The sequence below is a fragment of the Microcaecilia unicolor genome, chromosome 7 (assembly GCF_901765095.1).
Source record: "Microcaecilia unicolor chromosome 7, aMicUni1.1, whole genome shotgun sequence".
NCBI classification, from domain to species: domain Eukaryota; kingdom Metazoa; phylum Chordata; class Amphibia; order Gymnophiona; family Siphonopidae; genus Microcaecilia; species Microcaecilia unicolor.
The window spans coordinates 278,467,743-278,484,418 of record NC_044037.1 but is presented as its reverse complement, the minus strand read 5'-3'; the positions used below and the strand labels follow the sequence as shown (position 1 = coordinate 278,484,418).

Sequence of the window (16,676 nt, the reverse complement as noted above, 5' to 3'; positions counted from 1 at the left end):
AATGTCATTCACACGATACAATTAACAATGTGCCAGAATTTCACAGTCACTGTGAATGCTCAAAGTGCCCACCCCCAGCTTTAACCCAGGCCTTCAGTCGCTTTTCACAGTCTTGATCAGTCCCTAGGGCAGGCTGTCCCAGATCATCTGCAGTGCTTCCCTGAGTTCGGCGATTGTTTGCGAATTTGGGTGGAGCTTGTGTTAGGCCTCCAACATTGCTCTTCAGACAAAAGTCTACATCACTATGATATAAGTACATAAGTAATGCCACACTGGGAAAAGACCAAGGATCCATCGAGCCCAGCATCCTGTCCACGACAGCGGCCAATCCAGGCCAAGGGCACCTGGCGAGCTTCCCAAACGTACAAACATTCTATACATGTTATTCCTAGAATTTTGGAATTTCCCAAATCCATTTAGTAGCGGTTTATGGACTTGTCCTTTAGAAAACCATCTAACCTCTTTTTAAACTCTGCCAAGCTAACCGCCTCCACCACGTTCTCCGGCAACGAATTCCAGAGTTTAATTATGCGTTAGGTGAAGAAAGATGTTCTCCGATTTGTTTTAAATTTACTACACTGTAGTTTCGTCGCATGCCCCCTAGTCCTAGTATTTTTGGAAAGCGTGAACAGACGCTTCACATCCACCTGTTCCACTCCACTCATTATTTTATATACCTCTATCATGTCTCCCCTCAGCCGTCTCTTCTCCAAGCTGAAAAGCCCTAACCTCCTTAGTCTTTCTTCATAGGGAAGTCGTCCCATCCCTGCTATCATTTTAGTCGCCCTTCGCTGCACCCTTTCCAATTCCACTATATCTTTCTTGAGATGCGGCGACCAGAATTGAACAAAATACTCAAGGTGCGGTCGCACCATGGAGCGATATAAATGCATTATAACATCCTCACACCTGTTTTCTATACCTTTCCTAATAATACCCAACATTCTATTTGCTTTCCAAGCCGCAGCAGCACACTGAGCAGAAGGTTTCAGTGTATTATCAACGACGATGACACCCAGATCCCTTTCTTGGTCCATAACCTTGCATGACGTAGCTATAATTCGGGTTCTTTTTTCTCACATGCATCACCTTGCACTTGCTCACATTAAACGTCATCTGCCATCTAGCCGCCCAGTCTCGTAAGGTCCTTCTGTAATTTTTCACAATCCTGTCGCGAGTTAACGACTTTGAATAACTTTATGTCATCAGCAAATTTAATTACCTCGCTAGTTACACCCATCTCTAAATCATTTATAAATATATTAAAGAGCAGCGGTCCTAGCACAGACCCCTGAGGAACCCCACTAACTACCCTTCTCCATTGTGAATACTGCCCATTTAACCCCACTCTCTGTTTCCTATCCTTCAACCAGTTTTTAATCCACAATAGGACATTTCCTCCTATCCCATGACCCTCCAATTTCCTCTGTAGCCTTTCATGAGGTACCTTGTCAAACGCCTTTTGAAAATCCAGATACACAATATCAACCGGCTCCCCTTTGTCCACATGTTTGTTTACTCCTTCAAAGAATTGAAGTAAATTGGTCAGGCAAGATTTCCCCACACATACGCCGTGCTGACTCGCTCTCAGTAATCCATGTCCTTGGATGTGCTCTGTAATTTTGTTTTTAATAATAGCCTCTACAATTTTCCCCAGCACCGACGTCAGACTCACCGGTCTATCATTTCCCGGATCTCCCCTGGAACCATTACCAGTAAAGCTGGTACCCTGTTTTTGGTTTGTTTGGGGTTTTTTTTTTTTTTTCCAAATAATGGTAGTTTTAAAGTGCAAACATTTTTTGAACACACAAAAATTGCTGGGTGGTTATGCTAAAAAATCTAGCTACAGGTGAAAGTTTGCAGATTATTAATAAGTCTAAAGTTCTAGGTGTAATACTGGATTCGAGATTATGCTTTGATGACAACTCTTGTAAAAAAAAAAAAAAAAAAAGTTAATTTTCAATTGTGTCAGCTTAGACCAATTTGGGGTCAGGCCCGCCCAGCAGCACAGCGATTTCGGAGGCTCCGGTCCCCATCATCGTCCCTTTCCCGTGGTGTGCCGCAACTTTCAACCCCATCTTCCCTCACCCTCGCAGGCCCGCCCAGCAGCGATTCCGGGTTAGCGCTGCTGCTTAGTAGCTGCAAGGAGATTTGAGCGGCAGCCAGCAGGCAGCGTGTGCAAGCCGAAGAAGCTGCCTGCGATCGGAATCGCTGCTGGGCGGGCCTGAGAGGGTGAGGGAAGATGGGGGTGAAAGTTGTGGCACGCCATGGGGGAAGGGATGATGGGGAAAAGATGTTGGATGGGGGAGGGAAGAAGATGGAAGGAAAGATGCTGCACAGGGAGGAGGGAAGATGGAATGATGAGGCATGGTGGGTGGGGGAGAAGCTGCATGGGGAAGAAGGGAGAGATCCAGTAAAGGAATGGAGGGGTCAGGAAGGGAGAAGTCTTGGCTGCATATGAGGTGGAGGAGAGGGAGACAAGCTGCATAGAGAGGGGATAGGTGGTGAGAGGGGGAGAAATGTTAAACATAGGGGTGGAGAGGAGGGCAAAATGGTGGGCATAGGGGTGGAGGGAAGGGAGAAATGTTAGACATGCTGGTAGAGGGGAGGAAGGTAGATATGCTGTATGGGAAGGGGAGAGAGACGTTGGACAGTGGGAATGAGAGGGGGAGTTAGACATGGGGGTGGATGAGAGGTACACAGTAGGTGGTGAGGGGGGAAATGCTGGGCCATGGGGGAGAGGACTACTACTATTACTATTTAACAGGAATGAAGAGAGAAGGGGCAGGAAAATATAAGGCTACCGTGGTGTGGTGGGGTGGGGAGAGGATCAGATGCTGGTTAGAAGGGTGGAGGGAGAAGATGATGGGAATGGTGGAACCCTGTGGGAGAGGGCAAGGAAATGAATGAGAGATAGTGATTACAGAGAGTAGAAATATGGTAATGGGAAGTAGATTAAAGATAAAAAGAGAAAGCAGAGATGGGGAGAAGTAAGATGGGGAATGGGAGAGCTAGTGGGTGAAAGAAGAAGATGGAAATTTGATAGGTAGTTGAAAAGTAAAAAGGAGACAAAGAAGGGTGAGAGAGAGGCAGAAAAGAGCTACAAAGGAATGACCAACATGTCAGAGGCAGGAATAGTGAGGGAACAGACAGGAGAGAGGAGAAAAGACAAATGGACTACAGCCGCTTGAAGAAGAATTAGCAGACGGCAGAGAGGAAAGCAGAAAAGAGAAATTGGAACCAGCAAGATGGAAAAATAAAAAGTCCAGACAACAAAGGTAGAAACAAAGCATTTTATTTCAAATGTTTTAAATGCAATATGTTAGCTTTTGGAAATGTGTATAGGAAATGTCTTTGTATTGTGTTCTGTAGAAAAGGAAATGCATGTTTTGTGTCTCCAGTGTTGCAGTAATGCTATGTTTAACTTCTTGGGGTTCCTTTTCAATTTTTGTCTAAATAATTTTATTTTTAATTTGTGATCCCTTGTTCTGTATTTGGTGAGGTTCTGTTGGTGTGATAGTAATGGCAGGTGGGAAATAGGAAGGGAGGCAAAGAGGAGAGGGAATCGGGGAGGGGAGCCCTCCTTTATTTTCTGACCTGGGTCCAAGCAGGTCTAACACCAGTCCTAACCCTTGCTGTACAGCTGGTGAGGATTCCCAGACATCCCCAGCTAAGGACCTCCTCCAAAGGCGGCCAGAACTCCCTTCTACCAAGCTCTGGCAACAGCATCCTTGAGCCATCGACAGCTAAGCATGTGTGGGGTGCTGGCATCAGTGGCTTAGGGTCATTGCTGCTGCCTGCCAAGCTTGGTAAAAGAAAGTTCTGGCCACCTTCAGAGAAAGTCTTCAGCTGACTGAGCTTGAGGATCCTCATTAGCTAAAGTATTTATATTTTGAGGTGGAGGTAGGGCGGAGCAGAGAAAATTTTGTGCCCACCCACTTTGGGCTCAGGCCCACCCAAAACTGGATGTCTGGCTACGCCACTGGCTTAGACCAAGTCCGTCCAGTCTTAGTATGGAAAGTTTCAGAAGTATAGCCCAGACTGTCCTTCTACTGTATCTCGATTATTGCAATTCTTTATATGGGAGAATTAAAATGAAGTTATTACAAAGATTTCAAGTTCATAATATAGCTGCCAGACTGATTCTTAGAGTTAATAGATTTGAGAGCGCGACTCCTCTTTTTAAAAGGTAACACTGGCTTCCGGTTCACTCGCGTATTAAATTTAAAATAGCCTATATGGGGATCATGTGATGGTAGGCTAGCGAGAGGCAGGCGTAGAAAGAAGCTCTGCCCCCCCCCCCCCGTTTAACATTTAGCAGTTCGCGGGCTAAAGCCTGTCCAAAAACCCCAGCTTGGGTCATATATGGTGGGTGAAGGTGCGCAGGTCACGGGAAACCTGACAAGAGATCTTTTGACGCACTGATGGCGGTGAAATCTCAAAGGAAAGACGGTGCACAAGGCTGCACGGGAGAATTCAAGATGGCGGAGATCGGCCCCCGCAGGAGAGGTGTTGGTGGGCTCTGCATGGGTGGCAGAGATAGCAGCGGAGGTGTTGGCGTTGCTGGAGCCAACGGTAGACCGGAAGCTGCAGAGAATATCTGAGAAATTAGAGGCAATGGATAGCAAGCTGGAGGGGCTAAGGTTCGATCTCAATACATTTCAGCAGCGGCTATCAGATGTGGAGGATAAATACATTCAACAAGATAACCAGCAGCAGAAAATGCAGAGCAAGACTGAGCAATTAGAGGCTAAACTGGATGATCTGGAGAACAGATCGCGGCAAAACTATCTGAGGTTAGTGGGCCTCTCAGAGAATATAAAAGAGTCTGAGCTGCGCAGATTTCTGGAGACTTGGTTAACTAAAGAGTTGGAACTCCCGCTGACAGAGGGGCCCTTAAGGATTGAGCGAGTGCACTGGTTGGGAGCTGTACGTGCAGAGATGTTCCATCCCCAAATTGTAATTATGAAAGTACTCAATTATGCTCACAAACAAGACATTTTAAGGGCATTGCGACAGAAGGGGGCCTTACATTATGAGAACCAGCAAGCTTCCAAGATTTCTCCGTGGTGGTGCAGCACAACAGCGACTATTTGTGGACACATGCAAAATGCTACACACGAAGAAAGTATCATTTGCTCTCCTTTACCCAGCTCGTCTAAGGATCCAGAATGGCGGGAAAACCTGCTTTTTTACGTTTCCCACCAAGGCTCTTAAATTTGCCAACACTTTGAACCGGGAGGAAGTGGATTCGAGTAATGCCTGTGGCTGATGTGTGGTTGTTAAATACTTTACTGGGTCTATGGGCAAGTTTGGGTCCTTGACTGTAGGGATCTGACTGGCACTACAATTGGATAGTGACTGTTGGGATATTTGTACTTGTGGAGTGGTGGTGGGGGCTCTGGATCTGTGAGGCTTGCTTGTTATGTGACTGGTTGGAGTGTGACCTTGCAGAGCCACGGACGGTCTGGTACCCCCGACGCTGGGGTGGGCAAATACTGAGATCCAGCGTTTGGGGTTTTTTTTTTTGCTCATCATTAAGCTGCAGACACAGAAAGTCTTAAAGTACTGCAGAAAACCCACATCTACTCACTAGTCAATGGGGTTTGGGGTTGGTTTGCCTTGTGTGCTGTTCGGGGGGGGGGGGGGGGGACTCTGGGTGATCAGATTCTCAGATAGAATATTGTGGTGGGGGGAATAGGAAGGGGGGAGGAGACTGGGGAGGTTAGGGGGAGTAGGGTAATGTTTTTGTTAGGGTTGTTCTACGTAGTGTTTATGGATAGGAGTTTATTTTATGTTCTTGGAACGAGCTCTGGGAGGATAGGGGATCTGTTGGCCTGGTGGAGGAGGGGTTAACTGGGGGCTGTGGGGGGGGGGGGGGGGGGCGCGCCTCTTCTATTTCCCATATAAGAAGTTAATCTGTTCAAGAGGGCACATGAGGTGGGACTCTGGGGTCACTTAGATTAGTATCTTAGAATGTGGGAGGCGTTTCCTCGCCGATCAAAAAATCTAAGGTCTTACAGGCACTAAAACATCACAAAGCGGATGTGGCTTTTTTGCAGGAGCCCCATCTTACATCAGTAGAACATGCCAAGTTTCAGAGAGGATGGGTGTGACAGGTAGTAGAGGCTCCAGCAATGCTAAGGAAGTCGGGTATCATGATCCTTTTTTGTAAGGGGCTACGGGTCTTGATCAAATCAGTCAAACGCAGTCCGGATAGCAGATATGTTCTGGCAGTAGCTGAGTTGGAAGGACAGCTTTTGGTTCTACATAATGTATAATGTCTCCAATGTTTTTGTTAGGAGTTTCTTCCGCAAGCTTATTGAGCTTCTATCCCCTTATCAGGAAGGTAATGTTATTTTAGCTGGGGATTTTAATTTGCCTTATGATCCTCTGATGGATAAGTTGGCCTGTGTCACAGGGAGCTTGACTCAGTGTGCCAGGGGCTTGCCCTTTTTGTGTAGTACGTTAGACCTGATAGATGTTTGGAGGATTCTACACCTTACACACAGAGACTACACGCACTCGTCTCGAGCACACTTGACTCAATCAAGCATAGACTATCTCTTTGTATGCCACCCTCTTTTTTCAAGAATTCCATTGGCAGACATAGGGCCCTGTGAGGTATCGGATCACGCCATCATACGGCTACAGTTGGAAGTAGGTAATGGTACATTTGCAGGGGTGGCTTAGAGGTTCCCCTTAGAATTATATAGAGACCCAGCTTTCCTTCTTTTTTAGAGGGAGAAATGGGCGAATTTTGCATGTTATAATGGGGGACATTCGCATCAATATGGCTTATATTGGGAAACCGCAAAAGTGGTGATGAGAGGAGAGATCATCTCTTATAGGTCCAGAATATGGAAAATTAGAGATAGGAAAATACTGCGTTTGGAGAAAACAATTCAGCAGCAGAGACATTGTCCGGACGAAGGGGGCTAGACGAGCTCTTCTGGATTCTCAGATGGAACTGAATGAATTGCTTCACCAACGAGCTATCAAATCTCATATTTATTACAAATTTCAGTTATTTCTCCATGTGAATAAGGCAGAAGGGCTGTTGGCTAGGTTGGCGTGAGGAAGTAGAGGGTCATCCCACATAGTACAGATGAGGAAGCCGGGAGGCATAGTAAAGATATGTTGGCCCATTTTCAGAGATTTTATGAACTTCTTTATCAAAAGCCTAAAGATGTGATGGTTGATTGTGATCTCTACCTAGAGAATGTAACAATGCCTCGGGTAACTGCAGCACAGAGGGCTGCTCTTAATGCACCTATAGTAGAAGGTGACCTTTTGCTAGCATTGCAACAGAGAAAACTTCATAAGGTGCCACGCCCTGATGGTTATAGTATAGAATTCTACAAGTTGCTCTATGAGCAAATACAGTCACCCCTATTGGGCCTGTTTAATTCAATGACTCAGTTAGGCACTATGCCTGAATCTTTAAACTTGCTAAAATGATTGTGCTTTTGAAGCCAGGCAGGGACCCGGAAGACCCTGGGTCGTATTGCCCTATCTCCCTGCTAAACTGTGATGCGAAGCTTTATGCCAAGATATTGGGAAATAGACTATCTCACGTATTACCGGATTTAATATCCAATCCACAGGTGGGTTTTGTGAAGGGTAGGACAGCTACTAGGAATGTTAGAGCACTTTTGGCCTCTTTGGAAATGGTGGAGAAGCTTTGGCTACCATCTTTACTAATCAGCTTTGACGCGGAGAAGGCCTTTGATCAAGTCGCATGGAGGAAAGTGGGTTTAGAGGGTTTGTTTGGAGATGCAGTGAAGGTCTTATTAATACAAATAACAAAGGTGACAATGGACACCCCTGCCTTGTACCTCGACGAATAGGGAACGCCTCAAACCTCTCCCCATTTACATACAAAAATGCCTGTGGGTCTGAATATAAGACCTTCACTGCATCTCCAAACAAACCCTCTAAACCCACTTTCCTCCACGCGACTTGATCAAAGGCCTTCTCACTTCTCAGGGATATTGGTGCTCACCCAGAAATTTTGGGAGTTTCAATTGGGAAATCTACGTTCACAATCTCGGCGTTTGCGGATGATTTACTTGTACACCTTACACATCCTCGGAGAATTTGGGGATTTTTCTGGATTTAAATTAAATTTTTCAAAGACACTAGCTCTAGCCTCTACAGAGCAGTTGAGACAGGACTGGGGGGAGGACTTCCTTTTCCATTGGGCTCATGAATCTTTTACATACCTGGGAACAAAGATTGCAATGAAAACTACATCTCTATACCAGTCGAATATCTCTAGTTTGTTAGAACGGACTATAGAGCATTTGCATAAATGGAGATCTTTCCCTCTCACCCTGCATGGCAGAATTCATCTGTTCCTTATGGTGGAGTTCCCGAAGTGGTTATATGTAATGCAGATGCTCCCCCTTCGTATCCTCAATAGGGATTTGCAGTTGTTATATAAACATTTGCGTACATTTATCCGGGGAGGTAGAAAATCAAAACTAGCAATACAGCTTATGTTGGGGTCATGGAGAGAGGGTGGTTTGGGCATCCAACATTTACGGAGATATAATCAGGCATGTTTACTCCGTCACTTTGGGGATTGGCTCCTACATAGAGGGGATTTTACTCCTAGGCAGTTGGAGGAGGACTATTTTAGTCCACGTCACCTTTACTTTTTACTGCAAGCTACGAGGCAGATTATTCCAGCGTGCTTCCGGAATAGTATTTTGTTGCGGCCAATGCGGGAACTTTGGAAGGATTTGACCAGATACTGGGGAGTGGACTCGAATGTATCTGATTTATTGTCCTTGCAGGGTAATTTGGCATTCTCCCCAGGCTCAGAGAATCTGGTATTTCGGAGATGGGCAAGTATGGGTATAAAGAGATTGGAGCACATTTTAACTGCAAGAGGGACCCTGTTGAATCTAGGGGCAATGGGGGTTGGCTTTGACCTTAGTAACATATTTGCGTATAATCAGCTGGCACATTATGTTACTGAGCTGAGTTGAGGAAGCGGATACCACTTTTCCCTTTGGGAGCACTGCTGGATAAATATGAGACTTTTTCTTTAAACAGTGGGGGAGCACACCAATTAGTACGTAAAGCCTGCATGTTAGGGAAACGGGTTATTTTGTGCATGTGGACGGGGGAGTCACCACCTGACTATTGACATTGGCGCAACAAATTACATGAACTTATGCTACTAGAACGCCGGGTAGTTGGATTTTCTTCTCAAGAGGCGCCAGCAGTTCCTCGCAACTTGGGAGCCATACAGTCTCTGTCCCCTAGAGCTCGAAGCTTTGTTTTAAATTCCTTTCCAGATTTCTGAGGTTTTTTTTTTTTTTTTTAGTTTTAGGGAAGAGTGAGATTAGGCAGGGAGGTGGGAGGTTTGGGGGATATTCTTCTACACCACTCGTCGGTGTGGATTGTTTGTAGATTATATGTCTTGCATGGGGCATATTTGGTTAATCCGTCACAGGAATGCTTGTTTATAGGTCGCGAGAGACTATAAGAGACAAGGTCTCTCGCTTGGAGGAGTTCTATTAGTATGATTATCGTTACATCTTCAATAGGATGCAGGGTATGCATAGTTACACTGCACATTGACCTTTCATGGCTGTTTTTTAGGACCATTTTGTAAACAGGGTCCAAATATTTATGCATTTCAATGAAGAATTTAGATAAGAATAATAAATGAGAGATAGGGGTGGGTTATGGGATGGAGTGGGGGGGGGGGCGAAAGGAAATGTTAAAAATATTGATGATGCTGTCATTAACTTCTTCGCATGCAGAGAGATTTAACAATGTTTTGTATATTGAACGTGTTGATTGTATACCTTGAGGAATCATCAATAAAAAAAATTGTTGAATCATAAAATAGCCTGTATGGTTTTTAAAACTTTAGTGGGATAAAATTCAGTCCGCTTATCTAAATATTTGATTTTACTGCCTGTTGGATGAGTTTTTTGTATGTGACATCTAAATATTTTGTTGTTTCCAAATTTTTAGAGTCAGGCTTAAAAGCTCTTTGAGTAATTCTTTTCAATATTTAGCTGTAAAAAAATTGGAATGGTATTCCTTATCAGATTAGGTCTATATTGTCTTTTCTAAAAAAACAAACAAACAGTTGAAGCCTTTTTTGTTTTCAGATATACACTCAGTTTTAACGTAGACTATTATTTTTAGAGTGTTATTTTGTAATTCCATCTGATTGAGCTAAGAACACTGCATGAAAGAATTGGGGTTTGATAAGATGCAATGCATTGAATCTGACTTCAAGTACACCTTATTGTGTCCCCCTTTTGACCCCTGAAGCAGGCGCTGTTCAGTGTCGAAACACGGCCCGTGTCGGGTCATCAATAAAGAAATTTAATTGTCCCAGTCTTGAAGGCCCAGTGTTGCTCTTTTTGTTTGTTTGTTTTCTTGTAATCCGCAATGAATCCTATGGAGACATACTGGAATATAAGTTATGCACAGAATAGAATCTTGATACTGCATGGGTGCACTTGACGTTGATGCAAGTTCCATGTCTTTGACCAAATTTCCTGCCATGCTCAATGACAAACCAAAAAGCTTTCAACAAAGGATTTTGTGGGCTTTAAATGGACCTCGTCTGCTACTGACAGAGGTTACAGTGAATATCTCGGTGGTCCAGACCTAGGCACTGAACACACAAGTTATGTGGGTCTTTGCCTGAAATAGCCCTATTACACCAAGTACACTTTGTAAAGCCCTTCGGTACCCTAGATGACATGGAGGGAAAAACGGCTGACAAAAGGCCAAAGGCTCAAAGGCCCGGGAAGCTCATGTAAAAGTGTAACCAAGAAAAGTTGATGGTTCCCTGGTAGACGGAAGGCCCGACGTCCCTTGGGCTGAAAAATGGGGAAAAACCCCAAAATATTCAATTAAGTGTTATAATGATAAACTATGACAAAAACAAATAATTATGAGGAAAATTTGACCCAAAAAGGGAAAACACCAAAAGGAAAAAAAGTTTAAGCACTGAGGAGTGATCAAAAATGCAACTCTCTGCTCTGCAGAAAATGAAAGACTGCTGGTCCTGCGCTCACATGTCGAGCAGGAAGGCACCTGAACATGAGCGATGGGGTACTGCCTTAAAGATTAAAAGTGGCAGTACATTTGGCATTGTGTGCACCAGGCTCCTTCGAATGACATCACCCATTTGTGAGAACATCATGCCCGCTTTTCATCGGAGAATCAAGATTACAATGAATCAGTATTGAATCCTTAATATGAGCAGCATTAGCCACCTCTACACTGGAGATCTTGAGATTGCATTTGACTTACTGCTCCCTTCATGTTTTTCAACCTTTACTTATGGTCCTGAAATTCATCAACAGTTGCTCAAGAAAAAGTAACAGGCTGAGTCTATATACCTTGAAGAAGCAAATTAGTCAGCAAAGTCCAAATATCTTTTCAGTAACAACTCTGAAGTAGAACACTCTAGCTTTAAAAAAAAAAAATCCAATTTATCCAAAGATAATACAATAGGCTCTGGCATGGGGGCATGTATTTGATGGGTGACCAAGGCATGGTATGTTTGCATGTAGTTTCTGTGTAGAACTCTGCAACAGTGACACTTGTAGTCTGTAGAAAGGGGCGAGGGAAAACAGATTAAATCACAATGAATTGCTGCCACAGTGGATGCTGGAACCATATTGGAGATCTGAAGTACACACAATGTGCAAGAAGTGGTACACTTAATGGTATGCTTTCTGGTAAAAAAGGAGACACTTTGCTGAGGGAAGGAGAGATCAGTTTGGGCTGCCCAGGGGAATCAGATGCAGCCGTCTGTCTTTTCTTCTGTCTTGGAAGCACAGATGGGAGAAAGGACAAAAGTTACCCAGCAGACAAATGGGCCTGAGTGCGAGACAACAGGAAAGGCCCGTAACTTAGTAAATGACAGCAGATAAAGACTTGTACAGTCCATCCAGTCTGCCCAACAAGATAAAATCATTTTACAATGGTATGTGATACCTTATATGTATACCCAAGTTTGATTTGTCCTTGCCATTCTCATGGCACAGACCATAGCAGTCTGCCCAGCACTGTTCTTGCATAAAAGTTCTGAAATCAAAGCCCCTTAAAATTTACACTCCAGCCCATCCATATCTATTCAGTCACGATCAGGCCGTAGGCCGTAGATGTCCACCCAGGACTGGTTTTGCTTCCCAATTACTGGTGTTGCCACCCAATCTCCGCTAAGATTCTGTGGATCCATTCCTTCTAAACAGGATGTCAGTGGGAGCAAAGAGCATGTGACCAGAGGGGTCCAATAGCAGCAGAACTACAAAACTGCAAGAAGTAGAAGTCCACAATATAATAGAACTTAATATGTAAACAACATAAATATGCACACATGTAAACAGGGAAAGAACAGTATGTGTATTGGTGTTTTAGGACCCAGTATATTATTTGTAGTGCTATCTATGCACAAGTAGGACTCGTGCTGTTTGGATCATAGGAATTTCAGCTACTGTTCTACAGTAGGTTTACAACAAGTATGCTAAATGGGGATTATTCTTTTCAGATTTTGTATTATTTCACTATGTGCCTGGTAGTGGAGAGATTTATATTGCTATTACTCAGATGACATGAGAAACAGAATATTTGCCTTGTATAGTAATAGCACGAATGGCACAAAATCTAGAAAGCTGTTCTCATCAGCCATTCCTTATTAAGTTTCTATTATTTGGAACTGATTGCCATTAGAGGTTAGAATAGAAACTAATTATATGCAGTTTAGTAGAAAATTAAAGGCATGCCTTTTCCAAAAGTTTGTAAAACAAGACTATTAAGGAAAATATTAATTTGAATCAAGTGTAATTCCTAGAGATGTTCTAGCCTCTTTAAAATTGTGCTTTGCATTGAATCAAAATAATGGAGAATGACAGAATATGTCTCAATATTGTATTATAATTTTATGGAGAAATGTACTAGTTATGATCTGCACTTGTTGTTGAGGGGGAGATATGAATTAAATATAAACAAAAATCCTAAGAACTGCTATATCATGTCAGACCAAAGTTCTGTGAGAGTCGCTTATGCAGAGTCACATATGCAAACATCTTCCACCAGGTATGGCCCGACAGAAAAAAAGTTGAGAACTACTTAACTAAGGAATCCTTTTACTAAGCTGCAGTAAAAAGTGGCCTTAGTGTGCCCTTACACGGGTCTTTCTCGGGTGCTAAGGCCATTTCTACTGCAGCCAGAAAATGGCTGATTTTCCTTTTCTTTCTTTACTTAATAGCCATGTGCTAATTTTGCCATTAGCGCACAGCGAGTAAAAATATTAGCACATGAGCACTTACAGACACCTAATTTGTAGATGGAAAGGGCTCAAATGCTCATCCTGCGCTAATCTGTTCTAGCGTGGTAATGTAGATGGGCTATTAGTGCAGAAATGACCACTTTCTCAGACACACCCTCTCTACACTGAAAATAAAAATATTTTCCAGCACATGATTTGCAAACATATAGAATTGAAAATTACCATAGGACACCTGAGCGCATCCCACGATAAGCCATTTTAAGCTGTGATAAGCAGCAAGCAGCTTAGTAAAAGGACCCTAAGGGTTTCTTTAGAAGTTTAGAAGCTGGCTAGTTAAAAGAAATAGATGCTTTAAAATCAATCTGTACACGCCAAATACAACCCTGTCCCCTCCCCCTGGCATACACACACAATATAAAAAACATACAATTGATAAAAGGAACAAGTCCATTGCTAATGTAATCAGGAAATAAAAAACAAAGGAAATACAAAGCAATTTCCAAAAAAACTCACAACAGAGGGAGGGCAAGAAGAAAAAGAGAACAGCAACTTAAGTATATTATTTCCTTAAAGAAAAAATCAAAGGAAAAAGAAGCGCAACACAAGACTATTTATCCATAACAATGGGCGAAGAGAGATCTATTGGTACTGGTGCAATCCTAAAATCTAAGAAATTCTGCAAGTGTACTGGATCAATAAAAATATAACACGAGTCTGATATGTCACAAAACATTTATAGGGAAACTGAAAGAAAAAAACACTGCTTCCAAAAGAAATAACCTGCTTAAAAGTTTTACGTCTAGCTTGTGTTGCTCTGGACAGATCAGGAAAGACCATTATATTCAAATCACAAAAAAAAAAAAAACCCCGACATCAAAAACAGATACGCAATACCCGGTTTCTGTCAGGCTCTAGAGCAAATGTTACTATCAAGGTAGATTTTGTAACAACAACGAACAGAATTTTCCAGAAAACTGGTCAAATCCAAAGTCTCACCATCTCTCCTCTGATCTTTTCCTGGGCTAACCAGATCTTCTTATATCCACATTAAAAAAACCCTAGTCAACGGTGGCAACATTTCTTTGGAAATCTGAGAGGGAGACCTGGATTAAATATTTTCAAAATCCTCAAACTGAACCAGAAAGAGAAGAGTATCTATACATAAATCCCGTTTTCTATACACTAACAAACACACAACCACCCCCCACATACAGAACATAGGTCAAAGCAAAACTAAAAAACACTGCACTGGCCAGGGCCAGAGAACTAAAAGGGAGCATAATGAATGGTTATCACTTGGTTTCTGCAGTACTTGGCCCTTGCTTTGTTATTGTACAGTCCCCACAAGACCTTCACCACTCTCTTTATACACTGCAGACTGCTTCTGTGATGAGCTGTGCAAGTGAAAACCACTAAGAACATTTCATAAAATAAAATGTGATGGGCAGTGCAGTTCTTTAATATAAGTTGCATTTTCTATTTAACAATGAATTAACGACCCCTCAAAACAACAGTCCAAAGTATAAGGCAAGTCAAGGCAAAAGATTTAAATGCAGACTTATATGTATGTTATTCTTTCTTAATGAATTGCAAATGCACGAGCTTTAATTATAAAACAGGAGTTACTTATTGTTACTCTTTTCCTGCTTCACCTCATCTGTTCTTACCTTTGCAGGTGACCGCTGTTTCCTTTTCTTTTTTTTCTGCAAGTCTACTGGTTCTTGTAATTGAGTTTTTTCTGCGACTTGTTCTTCAGTTTCATCCATGAATTTGATTTCTTGCTTTACATGGATCTATAAGAACATAAGACCATAAAGATTTGCCATACCGGGTCAGACCAAAGGTCCATTAAGCCCCGTTTCTAACAGTGGCCAACCCAGGTTACAAATACACAATGGCTTGAAAGATTCCATGCTGCTTAGCCCAGGGACAGGCAGTGAATTTCTCCAAGTCTACCATAGTAATGTTTTATGAAACTTTTTCTCAAGGAGCTTGTCCAAACCTTTTTTTAATCTAAGCCATAATAGCAGAGACATCGAGTACTAGTTTCAAGGACCTGCTATTGCTATTTTTATCAAACAAGGCATATTCTGGCCTCTCACAGAGTGTGTGTTAGAATAACTGACATCAAGCACTACAGTGGTTAGAGCACTAAGCCGCAAATTCAAAAGCCACAATCTTCTCAAATATTCACTCTGAATTCTTAAGTCTAATTTAAATGTTTTAAAGTTCTACTGAAAACAAGCCCATGTTAAATTATCCTGTGCAGTTCTGTGAACACAAATGGATCTATGTATGATAAACACATATAAATGGCAATGTAACAATGGACAATCAATTATTTTTTAAACAGTTATTCATGTTACGTGGTCAAAAAGCAAATCAATACAGACAGAAAGAATTCTAACAGCAATCAGGTCTTTTTTTTTTTTTTTTTTAATAAAGCACAGAATTGTATAAATACCACCTTACAATGCAGAGGCCCAGTGACCCGTGAACTGCAGGGACAGAGGCACAGTGTGACAACCATTGTATTGCCCTTTAACAGTGTTGCTGTGCTACCTCAAGACCTTAATTTAAAAAAAAAAAAAAAAATTACTCTATCCTGCCTAACAGATGGAGATGTGCTTTAGCTTATCTCCTGCTGCTGTGGCCAAATCTCACAATAAGAGCCACATGATTTCACAACTCTCATTGCAAGACCTGGCCCTGGCAGCAGATGATGCACTTTTATGCACATGGCTGGCTGTCAGCTGGAATCCAATAATTTAGCTGGTGAAAAAAGTTCAGGAGGCAAGCAGCAATACCACTGGAAGTACACTGCTTGCCACATCTCTTTCTCGAATTAAAGCTTTACCATGGGGAGGGAGAGGAGAGGGGGGGCATTCAAGGGATCAGTGCTGTAAATTCAAATGTTTTTTTTTTTTGTTACATTTGTACCCCACACTTTCCCACTCATGGCAGGCTCAATGCAGCTTACATGGGGCAATGGAGGGTTAAGTGACTTGCCCAGAGACACAAGGAGCTGTCTGTGCCTGAAGTGGGAATTGAACTCAGTTCCTCAGTTCCCCAAGACCAAAGTCCACCACCCTAACCACTAGGCCACTCCTCCACTGTTGCTACTATTTGAGATTCTACATGGAATGTTGCTATTCCACTAGAAGTCGGCCCTTGCAGATCACCAATGTGGCCGCGCAGGCTTCTGCGAGTCTATACGTGCAGGACGTCAGACTCACAGAAACAGAAGCCTGCGCAGCCTTCTACATGGAATGTTGCTAGTGGAATAGCTTGTATACACAAACCAGGACTCTTAGCCACCAACTTCAAGACAGTGCTAGCAAAACAGTTCACACCAGTATAATGTGGCAGATCTATAATTTATATGTATAGAGTACCC

At 42.8% G+C, this 16,676-nt stretch overlaps 1 protein-coding gene across 9 annotated transcripts in view; it reads right to left on the bottom strand.

The window, feature by feature from the left end:
* Positions 1-16,676, bottom strand: part of ZNF148 (zinc finger protein 148) — a 152,865-nt gene that overhangs the window by 74,725 nt on the left and 61,464 nt on the right. For all 9 annotated transcript variants that reach the window (XM_030209173.1, XM_030209172.1, XM_030209168.1 and 6 more), the window contains one exon: positions 14,947-15,072. In XM_030209173.1, coding sequence (XP_030065033.1) covers positions 14,947-15,072 — 126 coding nt within the window. The remainder of the gene's footprint in view (positions 1-14,946; positions 15,073-16,676) is intronic.